This window comes from Phoenix dactylifera, chromosome 11, assembly GCF_009389715.1.
Source record: "Phoenix dactylifera cultivar Barhee BC4 chromosome 11, palm_55x_up_171113_PBpolish2nd_filt_p, whole genome shotgun sequence".
NCBI classification, from domain to species: Eukaryota; Viridiplantae; Streptophyta; class Magnoliopsida; order Arecales; family Arecaceae; genus Phoenix; species Phoenix dactylifera.
In genome coordinates this window covers 14,188,363-14,204,419 of record NC_052402.1, presented here as the reverse complement: position 1 = coordinate 14,204,419, position 16,057 = coordinate 14,188,363, and the positions used below count along the sequence as shown (strand labels likewise).

General features: G+C 36.5%; 1 protein-coding gene across 2 annotated transcripts; it reads right to left on the bottom strand.

The window, feature by feature from the left end:
- Nucleotides 1–1,122: 1,122 nt before the first annotated feature.
- LOC103715129 (5'-deoxynucleotidase HDDC2) lies at nucleotides 1,123–11,126 on the bottom strand. Of its 2 annotated transcripts, XM_008802661.4 has the most exons (8): nucleotides 10,647–11,124; nucleotides 9,048–9,172; nucleotides 7,328–7,365; nucleotides 7,001–7,111; nucleotides 6,822–6,901; nucleotides 3,233–3,269; nucleotides 1,732–1,773; nucleotides 1,123–1,637 (listed from the first exon to the last, which is right to left on the bottom strand). In XM_008802661.4, exons 1-8 carry the CDS (start codon nucleotides 10,935–10,937, stop codon nucleotides 1,522–1,524), a joined length of 840 nt encoding a protein of 279 aa, XP_008800883.1. In that variant the 5' UTR covers nucleotides 10,938–11,124; the 3' UTR covers nucleotides 1,123–1,521. The 2 variants fall into 2 exon arrangements, with proteins under 2 accessions (XP_008800883.1, XP_026663503.1); XM_026807702.2 differs by lacking the exon at nucleotides 1,123–1,637 and having other exon boundaries at nucleotides 1,750–1,834; nucleotides 10,647–11,126.
- Between the last annotated feature and the right edge of the window lie 4,931 nt (nucleotides 11,127–16,057).

Here is a 16,057-nt window from a genome sequence, read left to right as displayed (position 1 = left end):
AGAGAGAGAGAGAGAGAGGCGTTTGGGATTCCCGAAGAAGCCTATGAAAATGGTTGCTAGATGATAAGCCTGAGCAAATCTTAAAGGTATAATCCACAGGCCTTCCAAACCCAATCTGAAAGTTGGGGTTTGGACCTGAAGTATAAGCCCAATGGTTATTAAGTTGGGTTTCAATCACTAAATTAAATCGAAAACTGTACTAGCTTTGGTGCTGGTTCAATTTAATTTGTATCCGAAACCCAAATACACAACCTCCTGCTAACGAGCAGGACTTTAAACCAGCTTAATTATGTATGATTGTAATTTCGGAAGGCTGCTATGACAAGAAATATCCTCACAGCGTGAAAAATTTCAAAGCATAATCGATGGCACCTTTAGCTTGTTTTCTTCTTCGCGTGTTATATCACAATGTTAAACATCTTGAAACAACTTTTCAACAAATATCCTTCTCCAAGCACACTTACAAAGAAGCCCATCAAAGATCAAATCGTAAAATTGGTATTGACACCAGAAAAATTGGTGTTCTATCAAATTTTAATCTCAACAGCCAAATATTCTATCCATCCCTTCAAAATGTCCCCAGGAATCCCAAACAACATAGCAGGAGATACCCCATGAACTTATCCCTTCAAACCAAAAGCACAAGCTTCCATCTCCTGATAAGTCCAAATTTATGCAGATAAGTTTCACCATCTCTTCTAAATTTCTTCCACCTACCGAATGTAGTCAAAGATGCCTTATTTTGTGTATAATTTGTTGGAGTCTCTCAATGCACACTATTATATATTTTATAAAATATATCTAAAAGTCTTTTCTGTATCATGCAAACTCACGCAACACATTCTTAGACACCCAAATATATTTGTAATTTCTTTATGGATCACAAAAGTAGAATCAAACTTGATAAATGCCCATTTAAAGAAATGATGAACCTCAAAATAAAAGGCCAGATCCCCAGATCAAATTTCATTTACATTAAATAGATTACAATTCATATATAGGAAGATTGGGTTGTTACCGAGATATTTTGCTTTTAGACATGCAAGTGATATTTACCTTTTTATAAAAAGATGATCTAGATTACCTGCTTGTTTTCAGATACTAGAAGAATGACACTAATAATAAAATAAATACCAAGGTCAATATTGAGTCAGAGATGCATAGCTTGGAACAAAAGTATAGCAAAGAATTTATATTGGGACTTCTTTTTCCTACCACTCACAAGCGACAGACATTTTGTGAATATACTATTCTTCCGGAACCTAAAACGACAAAACTGATGATCAATTGAGAAATGAAAAAAAATAAATCAGCTACGGGCATATCAAGATGTCCTCCCTATATCTGGTCCCTGTGCTTGGTATAAGTTTTGATTTTCCCAAAGATAGCAACATTCCTTTCAGCAGTCTGGTATGAGTGGCATCTGGGCTGGCCATATACAGCTTGCAGTTTGGTGCACGACCAATGGACTGTATTATTCTTCTTTGGTGGATGAGCTACCAGAATGCAAGACTTGGAAGCTTAGTTTCCTTGACAATCATCTGTGCTTGAGGAATTAGCCTGTTTTCCTAGCCTCTTATTTCTCCTCAGTATCACTTCAGCTGCCCAACTTTTCCCAACATCTGTTTGAAATTTGCCTGCAAGGTGGAGGATGTTAAGCGTTTCTCAGAATAATAATAAATAAAAAAAATCTTGTCATCAGGATAACCATTATCACCACACTAGTCTTACCTGCCGTGGAAAGAAAGAACTCATCCAAGACCTTCCCATGTTCTGCGAGAAATATAAGATAGGGGAGGCAAGAGAACAGATCAGATGGAGGAATGACAGCTATCTGATTGAAGGGAAGAAAAAAAAAACTAAACTAGATTACTAACGTGTTTACAAGAGCCAAAAAAAAGTAATAAGAAAAAGAAAAGAAAAGTAGCACATAGATGTGCAGATGCACTAAGAAACTGCCAGCAGCATTTTATCTTTCAGAAGTATTGTCTTCCATGGTTAGCAGATTTAAACAGCTTAGTTGTTTAACATAAGAGTCATCAATTCTGCAAAGTTATTCTAGTAATTGTTGTGAAAGAGGCAGAGTGAACAATATGACAAAATATAGTTCAGATACTGGAAGAGTTGATAGCTTCAATTCCGAAAAATATTGTTGAGACTAAGGTTCGTAGTATCAGTGTATACCACCCCATACAGAGCATATGTACCGGCACCAAATCGATACTCAGTACAAAAGGCATATTGAGTGCTGAAATGCTGAACCAACACTCATACCTAGTGTACCGACACTATAAACATGGTACCAATATAGGGTCTAGTACCAAGGCTGTGAACCTCGGTTAAGACAGACAAGTCAAGACATGGCATTATATATCATATAGGTCAGAGAACAGCTAAATGTGATATGCTACATGACGCTTCCAGCAGGCTTGAAGTTTGCAGCAACAAAGGTTTTTTCACAGTTCACTTTGGAATGACCAACATTACAATTTGATTAAGAATGTGGCAGGATAGCACACCTCTCATCTGTAACCTGGACAGAAACATAATCGAGCAAGACATTTATGAACTTCCAGTCAGTTTTCAAGATTTATCTGGAGTTTGTGGTAAAATAACACAACTTTAGTAACAGGAAATAAACATACAGGCAGTGTAAATAGTCCAGGCATGACATAAATAGTCCTTAGGGAATATAGTGCTTGTTCCCAAGAATGTATGAAACAAGCACTGAAACAAACATATATCTGCTAAAACCAAGTGAAAACAGCTTTCAAGAAAGAACTGTTCATTTCAAAGTTCAAATACTGCAGGGGATTTAGGTATTTGTTTTTTAAGTGCTCAAAACTTCAAATATTTGTAACAGTCATTTTCTGTTATTTTTACACAATGCACTACTTTACAGGGCTAAATCATATATTTGACTTACTATATACACCATTAATTGCAAAGCTATACAAACAGATAGATTAAGTGCACAGAGGATCTAACTGTACACATGTCAATACACTGAGATATGCACCTGACATAGAGCAAACTAAAATGCATGATTCACTTCAAAAAAACAAAAAAGGTAGTTCACTGTGGTTATTGCAACACATCTCATGTTACAATAGATAAGAAAAACACAAGGATCCATGAATGCATACAAGTATACATGTGTGTGCACGTATTCATGCATATGTGCTTACGTGCATATAGACTATGCACACAAAAAAAAAAGAACTCCACTTACCCATTTCATATTCCAAAGCCTGGAGAATCATTTCCACCTGAGTTTAAATGGTCGCCGGTAAGAGTTTTCACAAATTAAGGATAGAAAGAAGAAACATTGTAGGAATCAGTAAAACAATTACATGACATTTCATCTTCAATAAAATTACTACTGCATTTGTCAGAGAACTTGAAGCACAGACTAAAATGAGTAGCTACACAACCAGCAGTCTATGTACATGAACCTTTTGACAGTTAAGTTTAACACTCCTGTGTTTTAGAGCTAAGTTTATAAGGATTGAATGTTAAATTCAACCATCACAACAACCAACTATATAAACATATATTAAAGTAGGGTGTTTAATATATGCGTATCCTAACGCGACATAATGCATAGGGACATGTACAAGGACAATATATGTATGAAAAAGAAAAGGTACATATACAAATAATATTCCCTCAAGCTTAAGGTGGCTAGAATTGTAAGTTTGTTGTGTGAATAAATTGGTAGAATCATTGAGACAAGAAGGGCCAGTAAAAAATAACCAATAAGGTTGTGATAGCCAGACTATGACAATGGATCTCTATATGCTTTTTTAACTCATGTAACAAAGGATTGTTAGCAATAAAAACTACAATTAATAAGTCATAACATAAGACAGTAATTGAGGGATTTTTTTTTTTTGGTCAAAAAGAAGAATCAAGGAAAAGCAACCCCTCAATAGCGGTACCATAAGTTGATCCTTATGGTTAGTGCATAATATAAATTATGTTAAAAAAAAAACATGATGTTAGAAATAGTTCTATGGTATAGTTGCTTATACAGTTTTATAACATGAATAGTAGACACACCATACATGAGGGGATAATAGCCTGTTGGATGGTCGCATGTTTGGGGTATTGCTACTTATTGGTTCCAATGAGGATTCCATGCATAGAAAGATTTAACCCCCTACAAAGAAACACCTAAAAGTTTCAAACTTGAATCTTTATGACTTGAAGACTTCCCAATTCAATGTACACCAAAACAGAACTTATACACACCAATCATACTCACAAAGAGTTTCTTTTTTTTCCCAATATCATCAAGACCCTTTTGTAAACTTAACCACCATAAAATTTCCCTTTAAGTCCATCTAGGACTCTTAAATTGAAAAAAAAGGCCTAAAACCTTTCCGAGCAAGAAAATAACAAAGAGAAGGAACACAGATCAAAGAATGACTTGATGTTGACTCGTAAGGACTCTCCAGCACTTCCCTAAAAATGCCTCTGAGACTCTCTAATTGCTAATCTGCTGCATGCTCTGAAAGAAAGCAAGTAATATTTGCTGTAGGATCTGATTTTTGGCCCAAAATTCAGCCCAGACTTGCCTCTGGCTTAGATATGGGACCAAAATTGCATATTTGTCTTTAGGCTGTTTAATTGCTGAACTCTGGCCCTAAACAACCATTTACCCTTCATTGCTTCTCCAGAAGCTCCGCAAGCAATAAAGCTTCTTTTGAGGGTATTACACAATTTTTTCCTACCATAGTCTCCCTCTTTATTCTATAAACCCATCTTTTGTCTTCTCTGTTTGAATGTAAAGAGAGTATGAATAACATCAAGGTCTAAAGTGCTGTCCTGTACCACTCCATGCCAGCATGGATGCACCAGCACCTGGTACTAGTTGACATGGCACTTGTTAACTTATCACTCTAATAATTTTAAAAAGGGGTACCAAATCTTCTTTTCTTTATTTCAGCAAGATATGACACATCTGCTAGCTGGTGGCTGGCACACCCATTAGCATCAAAACTTAGAATCTTGTATAACATCACAAATCACATCAAAAAAAGACACATGTATGTCAGTGTATTAACTTTTCTACAAAGTGAAGGAAAGCTTATAGAATTTGGGATTTGCAAATGGATAACAAGTTATTGAACATCCTGGAGAGCACCTTGAAAGGTGTTTTTATGAGAACACAATACAAAATCCAAGAATTTGAATCTTGATAGAAACAAACTATGTGTTGTCAAACTATTTCTATCTGGTTCACTTTGTATTAGAGGGTGTGAAGCAGGATACTTTACTGACATAATGCTTCTTCAAGAAAACCAAGAGAAGTTTTCTATTTTTCCCCCAAGAAAAATGATAGCTAAGAATAACTCTGACAAAATAATCTTTTGTGAAAAGGAGGGTTCAACCATAGAGGATAGTCACATAGCGATCAGCATTAGATATATTGCCACTAAAAGGGAACAAAAAAAATAATTAAGTTTTACTAATTATTTCAGATACTGCTCAATCTTGATGTATTAACTCCTCTTCTTATTCTAGTCAAATATTTTGTTAGAAATAGGGAAGAAAAAAGTTGTTATAGAGTTAGTTCTCTTTCTATGTTGCTAATAAGTTCACGAATTTACAATTCACCACAACAAAAGGATCTAGTTTGTGCAATACATGGGTTTCAGGATTCGATAGTAATCAATTAAAAAACATCGTATGATTAATTATATGTAGGAAAAGGTTTAAAGCTAGCAATAAAAAGGTGTTCATCAGAACTGTAATTGGAAAAAAGGGTACTACTCAGGCAGAGAAGTAATAAGCAGAAAACAGCAGCAAAGAATGGAAATTTGCACTGAAATTTTTTATTCTTAAAACCTCTCCAATTTGAAAGAATCCAATTCATGATCTGAATTTGGACCACTTTCTTGGGTTGCATGTCATAAAACTATCAAGTAACTCAGTGATCCTTGACATGCTGTCTATAATTTTGCTATGTAAGGGCATGTCTTTCATGTACCTTTTTATAATATGTCAATGGGAAACATAAAATATGTCTCCTGAATAAGCCAATAGCCGTCAACTCAGATGGTTGGCACCAATCTCCTAAGGGGGGAGGTCCAAGGCTCAAACCGTGGTTATAGCACATTACCACCATGCAACTCAAGATAAATACTCTTAAGCACAAATACAAGTTTCTAAACATTTTTTAATGACAACATCAAACAACCAAGTGCTACTTTGTTATGCTAATCTTGTAGGAGCTACATGTACAATCCCCTTCAAACAAAAGATAAAATCAAAGTTGCTCAAAAAAGAAAAGATAAAATTACAGAATTGTAACTAATAGACAAATAGATTGATCTAACTGATATTATAGTTATCCTTCTCAAAGAACATTTATATTCTTCAAATTTTTATGTACTTTTTAAATCCATGATTTGGAGAACATAATAAGGATCAAGAACAACAATCAGAGATTTTTCATTGTCTCTGCTTACAGTTCCTTTCTGCTCTTGTGACTGTTCATCCCTCTTAACAGTCATAACCATTAGATTTAGCCAATTAACATATGCAATTTAGATCTAGTAAATATCATGAAAACATATTAATGTCAAAAGATAATTTCATGCAAGAATTAGGAAAGGGACAATTGTTCTTCCATCACAGGATCTTGCAATGATGGATGCGAAATAAGAAGTCATTATTAAAAAAAATGGAATAATTTTGTTAGACAACATTCAAATCAATCGGTTTTAGAGGCAAGATAAATTCCTTTCAAAATTGAGTTTCCACTATGTTAAGACAAAATGCAGAGGTTTGGACAAATGCAAGGTAGAAAATACTTTATCAAAATCCTTCACAAGTCTTGCTTCAATGGACGCATTGTTCTCATACTCTGCCCAAAGTTCCTTTATCTCATCAGCTGCAAATAGCAAAGTAAGCACAAATCTTGCTAAGTGATTCCTTTAACAACTTTACTAATGTAATTATGGTTATTCAAGGTCATAATACTGATACATACCCCTCAATCCTCCACCAAGGATTTCACACATTTCATTTAAAGCTTTCTGTTCACGCCTACTCTTTTCTGCTTTAGGCACACCATCAGACGGTGTGATATCACCAACAATAGCTGTCAAAACCAGATGTCCATTTCAAGTTTGAATAAGCTGATATATGAAATTTAAACAATCATGATGCAAGCAAGAACTATAATATAAAAATGAGAATTTAGTTGACTCGCGAATAAGGCTAAAGCTTATGTTAGACAAATGCCCAATCTTGAAGATAAAACTACAATTATCATTAAATAAAAATCATCCAAGGAGACAAAGTAAAGGCCAATTACCTTCAGCAATATTGTGCACAATTGCAATCTTAATAGACCTAATTTGAAAAAGAAAGAGCCACAGTCAGCCAATCACAATTAGGACAAGAAAAAATTGATAATACTACAAGAACAAGAATAACATATATACGGATATAATTAGTTTGGTTTTGTGAATAAGATAACCATACCCAAAACCGTCAAGCTGTGTCCCAAAGTTTTGTGGTCTGTTATATTTTCTTATAATCAAAACCTTGCCATAAGCTACCTCAGGTGACTGCAAGTTACCCGAATCCTATCTCACGACTGGAGTGCATGTCAGCGTAGGTCATCCTTCATCTTTCATAACTCTCAAACGAAGATTCTAGATTATCTACTGTCAGAAAATTTTAGATTTACATGCCGTGGCAATTGAACAACTTTCCATCACTTTGCCCCTAAATTGTGCAATTTGTACACCTCCTCTTAGTCATCTAGTATATCATTCCTTAATTTGTCCTTCATACTTCTTCACACAACCATCTCAGGTTCTCGCATTCATCATATCCATCTGCTAGGGCCGTTGTTTCTTGAAAGTTCAGAAGTCATACAACATTGCAGGCCTTATTGCTATCATTTTAATACCTTACTTAAGTTATCAATTATACTCTCTGTTAGCCGAACATAATTCTCCAATTCATTAAACTCTCACAGACCCTCATCCTTGGACCCTCTCTCTGCACCTTAGTTACAAGAAGCGGGTGTTGGTGCAGGAGCAGATTCAAGTGCTGGTAAGAAGCCATCTCTTAAATTTTTGAACCACGGAATTTTTAAGAAGCAGGTGCAAGGATGAGCTTTGGGAGAGATTCCCAAGTGGATGCATGACCCTAAGTGAAAGATCCCTGCTATTAAGCATTGAACCAACACCTAACAGACCATGGATTGCTTAGACAATCTAAGCCTAATCTTCAACTAACTGATGCGTTGAGTTTCTCAGCAGATTTTGGTGCCAAGTATGGGCCTTATGCACACACAAATATCTCGATGCACCCCTTTGACCAATATGTGTGATCTTCATGGTTACTCACCCTTGCACTACATGAGTTGCCTCCTTACATTTCCTTGGTGCACATTATCCCTCCTAAGGTAGTTGTGACCCAGGATGAAAGATGGAAAACAAAACTACTAGTAATATAGAATTAGGTAATTGGGTAAAAAGGGGCAAAAGATACAGTCTAGAAAAATGCAAAATGGCAGAGGGTATATGGGTATTAGCTGCCAAAAACCAACAACATCTGGAATGCTTTCTACTGGTTTATCTGCTTTTTCATTGGAATGATGGGGATAATAGAAACAATATGTTCAAAATAAAATAGTAAACTACATCAGGAAAGGGTTGTAACTTGTACATAGCTCGGTCTAGCTTAAGCTGAAGTAGATTGAACAGAGAATCAAAAAAAATTGCAAAGAGCATTAGAGTGAACTATCATATTTGAACATGAGGAAAAAAAGAGATCGATGAAATAGATATAAGATAGATTGCTTGATCTCTAACAGTGACTTTGGGAAGTTAAGCAATATGGCTGTTATTCTCATGAGACTAAGAAGCATTACCAGTGTCATTAAGAAAATTTTTTAGAGATATCAAAAAATAAAATAAGAATAAAAAACAAAAATATAATTGAATAGTTAAGATGTATTAACAAAAGTAAAATAATTCACTAGAAAAAGGAAAAATGAAAATATTGTAACTATACCCTACCTTTCCCTGTTTACACCAGGAAGGTCACCAGCAATCAGAGCCATCAACGCCATGCGGTACATGTGATCAGCAATAGACTCAGGACCCTTTATACCATGGTTGATCCATCCCTTTCTCTTTGTAGCCTGCATAAAAAGGTATTCATTGAAATACTAACGAACACCAAAGTGATATCTCACATAGTAGAGCATCTCAATCAATAATAAAATAAAGAACACCTTTGATGGGCACCAACCAGGTGAAACTGACAAATTGAAACACAGTATCATGCACCTTACAAAATTAACAAACATGGCATGATCGATGCATTGCAGAACATATAGAAAAGAAGGGCTTTGTTCTGCAATCACATATGAAAAAATGAAAAGGTGAATCATGTGCCAAAATTGCACTATAGAAGGACCGTTTGCCAAAATTTTATCCTTCACGGATGGACCTGGTTGGGATGTCTGAGTCACCATCAACCCTTGTGGGTGATCCAGAGTAAAGGCCATATTGTCTTCAAGACTTGAAGATTCAGGAAGAATTACAACAAAGTTCAAGAGCGCAATTCCCTCTCATGCACATTCTCCATCTGACTCCTTACTATCTTTAAGTGATCCACTGTAAGGAGGGACAGTACCACCTCACGAAATGCCACGAGGGTGATTAGAAAGAGGAGGAACATCACCCTGAGAAGTGGAGGAACATGGATCATTCCAGCAAGATATCTGGTCTAGTTAGGGTCTTTTTCTCCTTCATCAATCTACTTTTCAAATCAATAGGCATAGTTGTTTGTGTATGCTCACATTTCTGACATTATGCATGTAGCCATGGAAGTTAGATTCCAGTATGCAAGCACATCTATCACAAATAAGAGAAACCAACAAAATATCAGGACTGGAAGATGGTCTAAGAGTCTACAAATGAAACTGGGATTGCATTAGTTCCTACTCTAGCTAACCTGCTACTACCATCCTTATTTCCTTGTGCTTCCTATCCTTATAATGAAGGAGCAGTAGGGGACCTAAATTTACTACATTGCAAGTGGAGAAAAAGAATACTTTAAGATGCTTCACATGGCAAAAAATATGAGTACTAATACGAATGAAAGACCAAATACGAACCATCTCGGTTTAATTATTGTTTATCATGGATACGGTTCATCATTATTTCTACAAAGCATTTTTTTCCCTTAAATGTTGAATATTGGCAAACAGATTGTCCTCTATTCTTATCATTTTAAAATGCACATCATTAGTTTGCCGAATTGTCTCTTCTTTTGTGATGTTTCCTAATTCAAACCATGAGCATTTGAAAGTAATCAATACCAAAACCGCCCAAGAGGTTCCTCCTTTCGAATGTCAAATTTAAGCCCTTGCAAGGAACCTCTGACACGTCTAATCTGCTTGAATCCAATCGATCAAAATACCAATAAGATCAGCTTGCAAATCCATTTTTAACCGGAATAGTCCCCAAATGAGTCTAATTTTGCAACCAAACGCAAACCACAAAAGAAATAACCACTAACATAAGCAATCTAAAAATAAACTTCTGGATCCACAAAGCGACAAAATTAAAAAATCATTCCGCAAAGAAACTGATCGATCGGTTCTCAACCTTGAGGCGATGACACAGCGTGAGGAAATCGATGGCGGAGGAAGCAGAAGAAGACGAGATCGACAACGCAGCAGCTCCGTCCGCCATCTCCACCGAGCCGTTCGAAGCAGCCCCGTCGGAGCTCGAGCTAGCGGCGCAAGCGCGGACAGCAAGAGGCCTCGGCGCATCGCTCGAGATCCCGAGTTTCAAAGACCTCGGAGAGAGAAGAGATCGGGAGCGTAGGGATCGGGGGACGGAGTGGCGGTGAATTTGAAGCAAAGAAGCGGAGGAGAGCGGCGATTTTACCGCCATGGGCGTCTCCGGGGAGGAAGGGAAAGGGGGAAGGAGGGAAGGAGGAGCAGCGGTACGTTTCGTGGCGGAGTACGCGGCAGCTCCGAAACTTCCGAATTTATAGGGTTATTCCATATGGTTGGCGGGTGGGCGGCGAAAGGCGTGTCTCCCTCGGCGCCTGCCTACATCTGGAACCGGAGAACACGTGAAAAATTAAAAAGAAATCAAATAAATTATAATGGGTTAAAAAATAAACACCCTCGATGCTGCTATACCCCTCGGCATTTTAAATTGCTCAGATTAGTCCAAAATCCACCCAATATCGTTCATGGCTCAAAGTAATTACATGCAACAATAATAGCATATTCCAACTCTAGCTGCTGTTTTATTGCATATATTATAGTAATTATATATTAAATTATAGCAATTATATATAATAATGACTCATTTACCTGCTGTTTTGATGCACATATTACAACAATTGCATGCTTACAAATAATTTTTTTGAGTTTCTACTTATAAATTGGATAGATTTTGAACATATTTGCGCAATTACAGCAATTCAAAATAAAAAAAAATCGCAACTTATTATGAAATGCACGGGCCATTGATTTTTAACCCGATTGTAAAATTAAAAAATGGAGAAAATTAAAATATTATAGCTATTATTTTGTTGAGGTTAGATTCTTACATTGGAAAGCTCCTAAAGATCAAGGCATTGATGGCAAGGCTATCCTTTGTATCATCTTCTTTTTATCTTGCGTGAAGATATACTGTCTAGATCTTTTAATACAGCCATCAAGGAGGGAAGGGCAACCATTCGAAAGGTAATTGATTGAACAAATAGATCACTATCTGTAGTCCAGCCAAAATATGAACTTATCTAAATCTCAGCCCTTTGAATACAATGGATGTTCAAGAGTCCACCACTAGTACGCAGTGAATACAAGTGTGGATGAAATGCCCCATAATTTTTAGTATCAATCTCTGGAAGCTTATGTCGTTGATGGCTGATTTCAATGGGCCATTGGATTGGGTCGAGCTAATGATGCCATGTCTCGGCCATGGACATCTAATATTACTATTTGCAAGTGGCTGGCTCCAGTTAATGTGGAGATGCACTTCGAACCTACAAAGGTAAAGTGATTTAAGTTTGAATGGGCTTTTTTCTTTTAATCTCAAGTTTTGAATAGTAATGTCACACCCTGAACCCCACACTCTTTACTGATCCATTAAAGGGTCCACCATCACATAGCAACTCAGAATTATCCATCGGCCCTCACAACTAATGATCTCTCCGGATCGAGCTAGATGGAGAAAGTACTAGTAGAAAGAGAGAGAAACTAGAGTACAAGATCTCGTTGGATTTTTTTCTGCCCCGATAATTATAGCCCTATACAAACAGGTTTGACTGTGAAAATAGATTCATATAGAAAGATATACAAGGCAAGCTAGATGACAATGCTCAATTATTCGAATCGGTCAGAATGGACAGGGTCGACAAGGTAACAGCATCCGACGATCTAAGTCAGTCTACTCTGGCCAGTCCAACTAATCAAATCGTGAAACAAAAACCAGACCACAGTACATATAACACAATAGAGATTCATAATGATAGAGTCCAATAGTGCTCATCGATGGTCAGGGTAAAGCTAACATGATGGGTGGCCGCAGCGGTACTGTCAGAATCCTCTACTGGAGTTCAACCTGGGTCTACAATAAAAAACAACTAGGACCCTCCTTCTAGGTTCATAGATCTATGCGAAGAGAGAGAAATAATCCAAGTAGAGAGAGAAAGTTCAGTATAGAGAGAGAAAATCAAGAGAGAGCAAGCACCAGCAGAAAAACTAGAGAGAGGAGAGAGAAATTAAGAAAAATGAGAGAGAAGAGAGAGAAGGGAGAGAAGACTCTTGTTCTTCTCAAAATAGGAAAGAATCGTTCTCCCCTTCCTCTTCTCGGATTAGGGGGGCTAGCCAAGGTGGCCCAACCCCCGGGACGACAGTCTTGGGCGGCCCTTGAGCAGGAAGAAGCCCAACAAGATCTTGTACTCTAGTTCTCTCTCTTTCTATGAGTACTTTCTCTCTCTAGATTGATCCGGAGAGATCATTGGTTGTGAGGGACGCTCGATAGTCCTTGATTGCTACATGATGGTGGACTCCTTTAGCGGATCAGTAGAGGGTGCTGGGTTCGGGGCGTGACAAAGTGGTATTAAAGCTTATGTTAAGATCATTGGAGATTGTGATAGAAAAACTATCGGAGCCTAGGTTTAAGATCATTGGGGATCATGACCGAAAAAGAACTAATAGAGCTTAGGTTTAAGATCACTTGGAATTGTGACAGGAATAATATCAGAGCTTATGGGTTAAGACCACTAGGGACTGTGGCATAAGTGACATCAGAGTTTGAGGTCTAAAATCATTGAAAATTGTGACAAAAATGGAATTAGAGCATAGGTTTAAGATCACTAAGAATTGTTCCAGAAATATATCAGATCTTGAGGTTATTGTCACTTAAGACATGATAAAAGTAGCAGAATTAAATTCAATATTTAGGTGAAGATCACTAAGCATTATGATACAACATATATATTGAGTTTGGTATTCGATGAGTATGGAAGGATTGGATAACTTGTCTTTGATTATGATAAGGGAGGTTTGACCTAAGATAAGTGTAAGAAGGTTAACTATAGCATATTGTATTAGTTGGTTATACCGTATCGTATTTATTAGTCCTAATGTTGTTTAAATAACTTGGAAGTTCAAACTTGATATGCGTTTAGTTGTAATCGCACTTTTGGTTTTGTTGCTAATTATTAGAGTGGAGTTTGTGCATGGATCTATCATAGTATTGGAGTGAACTAAGAAAGATTTTTCATAGTATTATAAAGGAATGTTCTTCGAATTTAAATCCGTATGTGGATCACATTTGGAATTGAAAGTTTCGGATACTATAAATAAGTCTATTTCCTATTGATTTATTTGATTTTATTTTGAGACTATAGAGTATGCATATTGATGGAGGAATTCTAGTTAGGAGAATTTTTATGTTTGGATTGGGCTACTAGATCTTTCTCATAATTGTTGGAGACTATTGGATGTATCAAATGAAACTCAAGTCTAGGTCTAAGATTTGAGTAGGGATCTGTTGTCATTATTGATGAAGTTACTAGTAAAATGTCATATTGTCTAGGGACTTCGATCATAAGATGCTTACATGCATTATCACATATAGTGTTCATGATAGATAATCTTGGTGAAGAAAGATTTGGAGGTATGGAGCTAATTCTACTCATACTGATATTGACTCAAAGACTTCTAACCCATTAAATTTGGAGTAAATTCTTCTGGAAGAAAGATCAATATAGATTGTCTAATCGAATTGCTGAGGGAATTCAGGGGTTATTCCTTTTAAATTAAACTTAGATATTTTGGATTCCAAAATGGTTGTAGAGATCATGTAGTGACCTTAGACTTGACTAATGGCTTGAGGTGCTAGTTATCGTAAGTACACTCTACATAAATTGATGACAAAGAGATTTAAAGGTTCTGCTTTAGTTCTATTTGAAATTTTGAAATTTGGATTTTCTTAATCCCAATGCAGAGTGATACTTTGATCAGAAATCATTTAACAGCCTTAGAGAATTTGATGAGTTAGATCAAAGTGCGCAGCGGAGACGTGGTGAATTGAATTGTTTGAAACTGGTTAGAAATCATAATACTTTTATTCGAAAGGTATTATAATGGAAGATTTGAGTTAATTTTCTAGTAGAGGAGAATGTTGTTGATTTTATGGATAATCTGGAGGTAATTATGTAATTTTCAGTAGTGGGTTCTTCTATTATCGACAATTCTTGGGAGAATCTTGGACATTTTAAATTTAGGGTTAAAAGATTGATGATTCCTTGGTTGGGCTTAGACATGTAATATTTTAACATAAATCCCCTACTCCTAGCTCTAACATTGTTAATCTATCTATTTGAAAATGTTTGAAATTTTTCTAGGATAAAGGTTGATCTTTAGGGCACTAGCTTATGCGGCCGTATCGCATACTAGACCAGGTGCTAGGTTCGAGGCGTGACGGGTAATGTGTGAGATATGCAGAAGTTGACTGCTTTATTCTCTAATGATCTTGTTTCCCAAATATCAGCAACGGCAATGTCACAGAATTATGATAGAATTGGGGTAAAAATATCAAAACTACAATTACTGCGAAAGAAGTTTATGACATATTGGCCGCTGGGCATCAGTCTCCCACCTTGCCACCAGTTAATGCTTCATGAATCTGGAAAACTAAAATTGCTCCCCAGTTCTATGTTTTTGTAGGAAAGTTTACTGGAAGAGGTGTTGGTTGATAGAATTTTACTCCATCCTCATGATTTTGTTTCAATATCCCCTAGCTAGAGAGATCTCAGATAAAATGAGGCGGCTGTCATGTTTCAGTTGTGCTGGAGCTGGTTTTCTAGTTCGAGATCTCGTCTATGTTTATCTTTTTTTTGATGAATAGAACATTGTTTTTGTTTCTGGTGCAACATATTAAATACTGGATTTAAAGGTTGAATGGATAAGTTATTAAAATTATATCATTCGAATGGATTTATTGGATAGAAACAATAAATCAATTAGAGCAATGTGGATAAGGCTAAGTTTGTTTCCTAATTTACAACGGTCCCACAAAATACTTAAAAAAAAATACGGTCATTCACTAATTTGTTCAAGCGAACCTAATCCAATGTGCTCGTTGCAATTTAAACCCATCATTGCTTCTATGTCTTCTTGGTGCACCAAAATATGCAATTCATCAATCATGGTCTCGTTTAAATTTAAATCTAGACCTTAAAATTTAAACTCGGTCAACAAATTCGAGCGGTTACTGGGTAAGCCGGATCCCTAAAAGCAAGATCAATTCAATTTCACGGACATGCGGTCAATATATATGCATCGGTCTGAAGAAGCCACACGATGTGATCTGAGGAAGAATGGACGGCGGATGTTTCATCGGCATAGAATATATATACGTGGAACTCGTTGGGGGAGTTCTTCTGCCATGCATGCGCGCAGGCGGAGTAAAAGAAGGAAGAGAGAGATATATTTGGCCACTCGCGTTTCGCCAGATTTTCCCCGAATGGATAAACTCGAAATCAA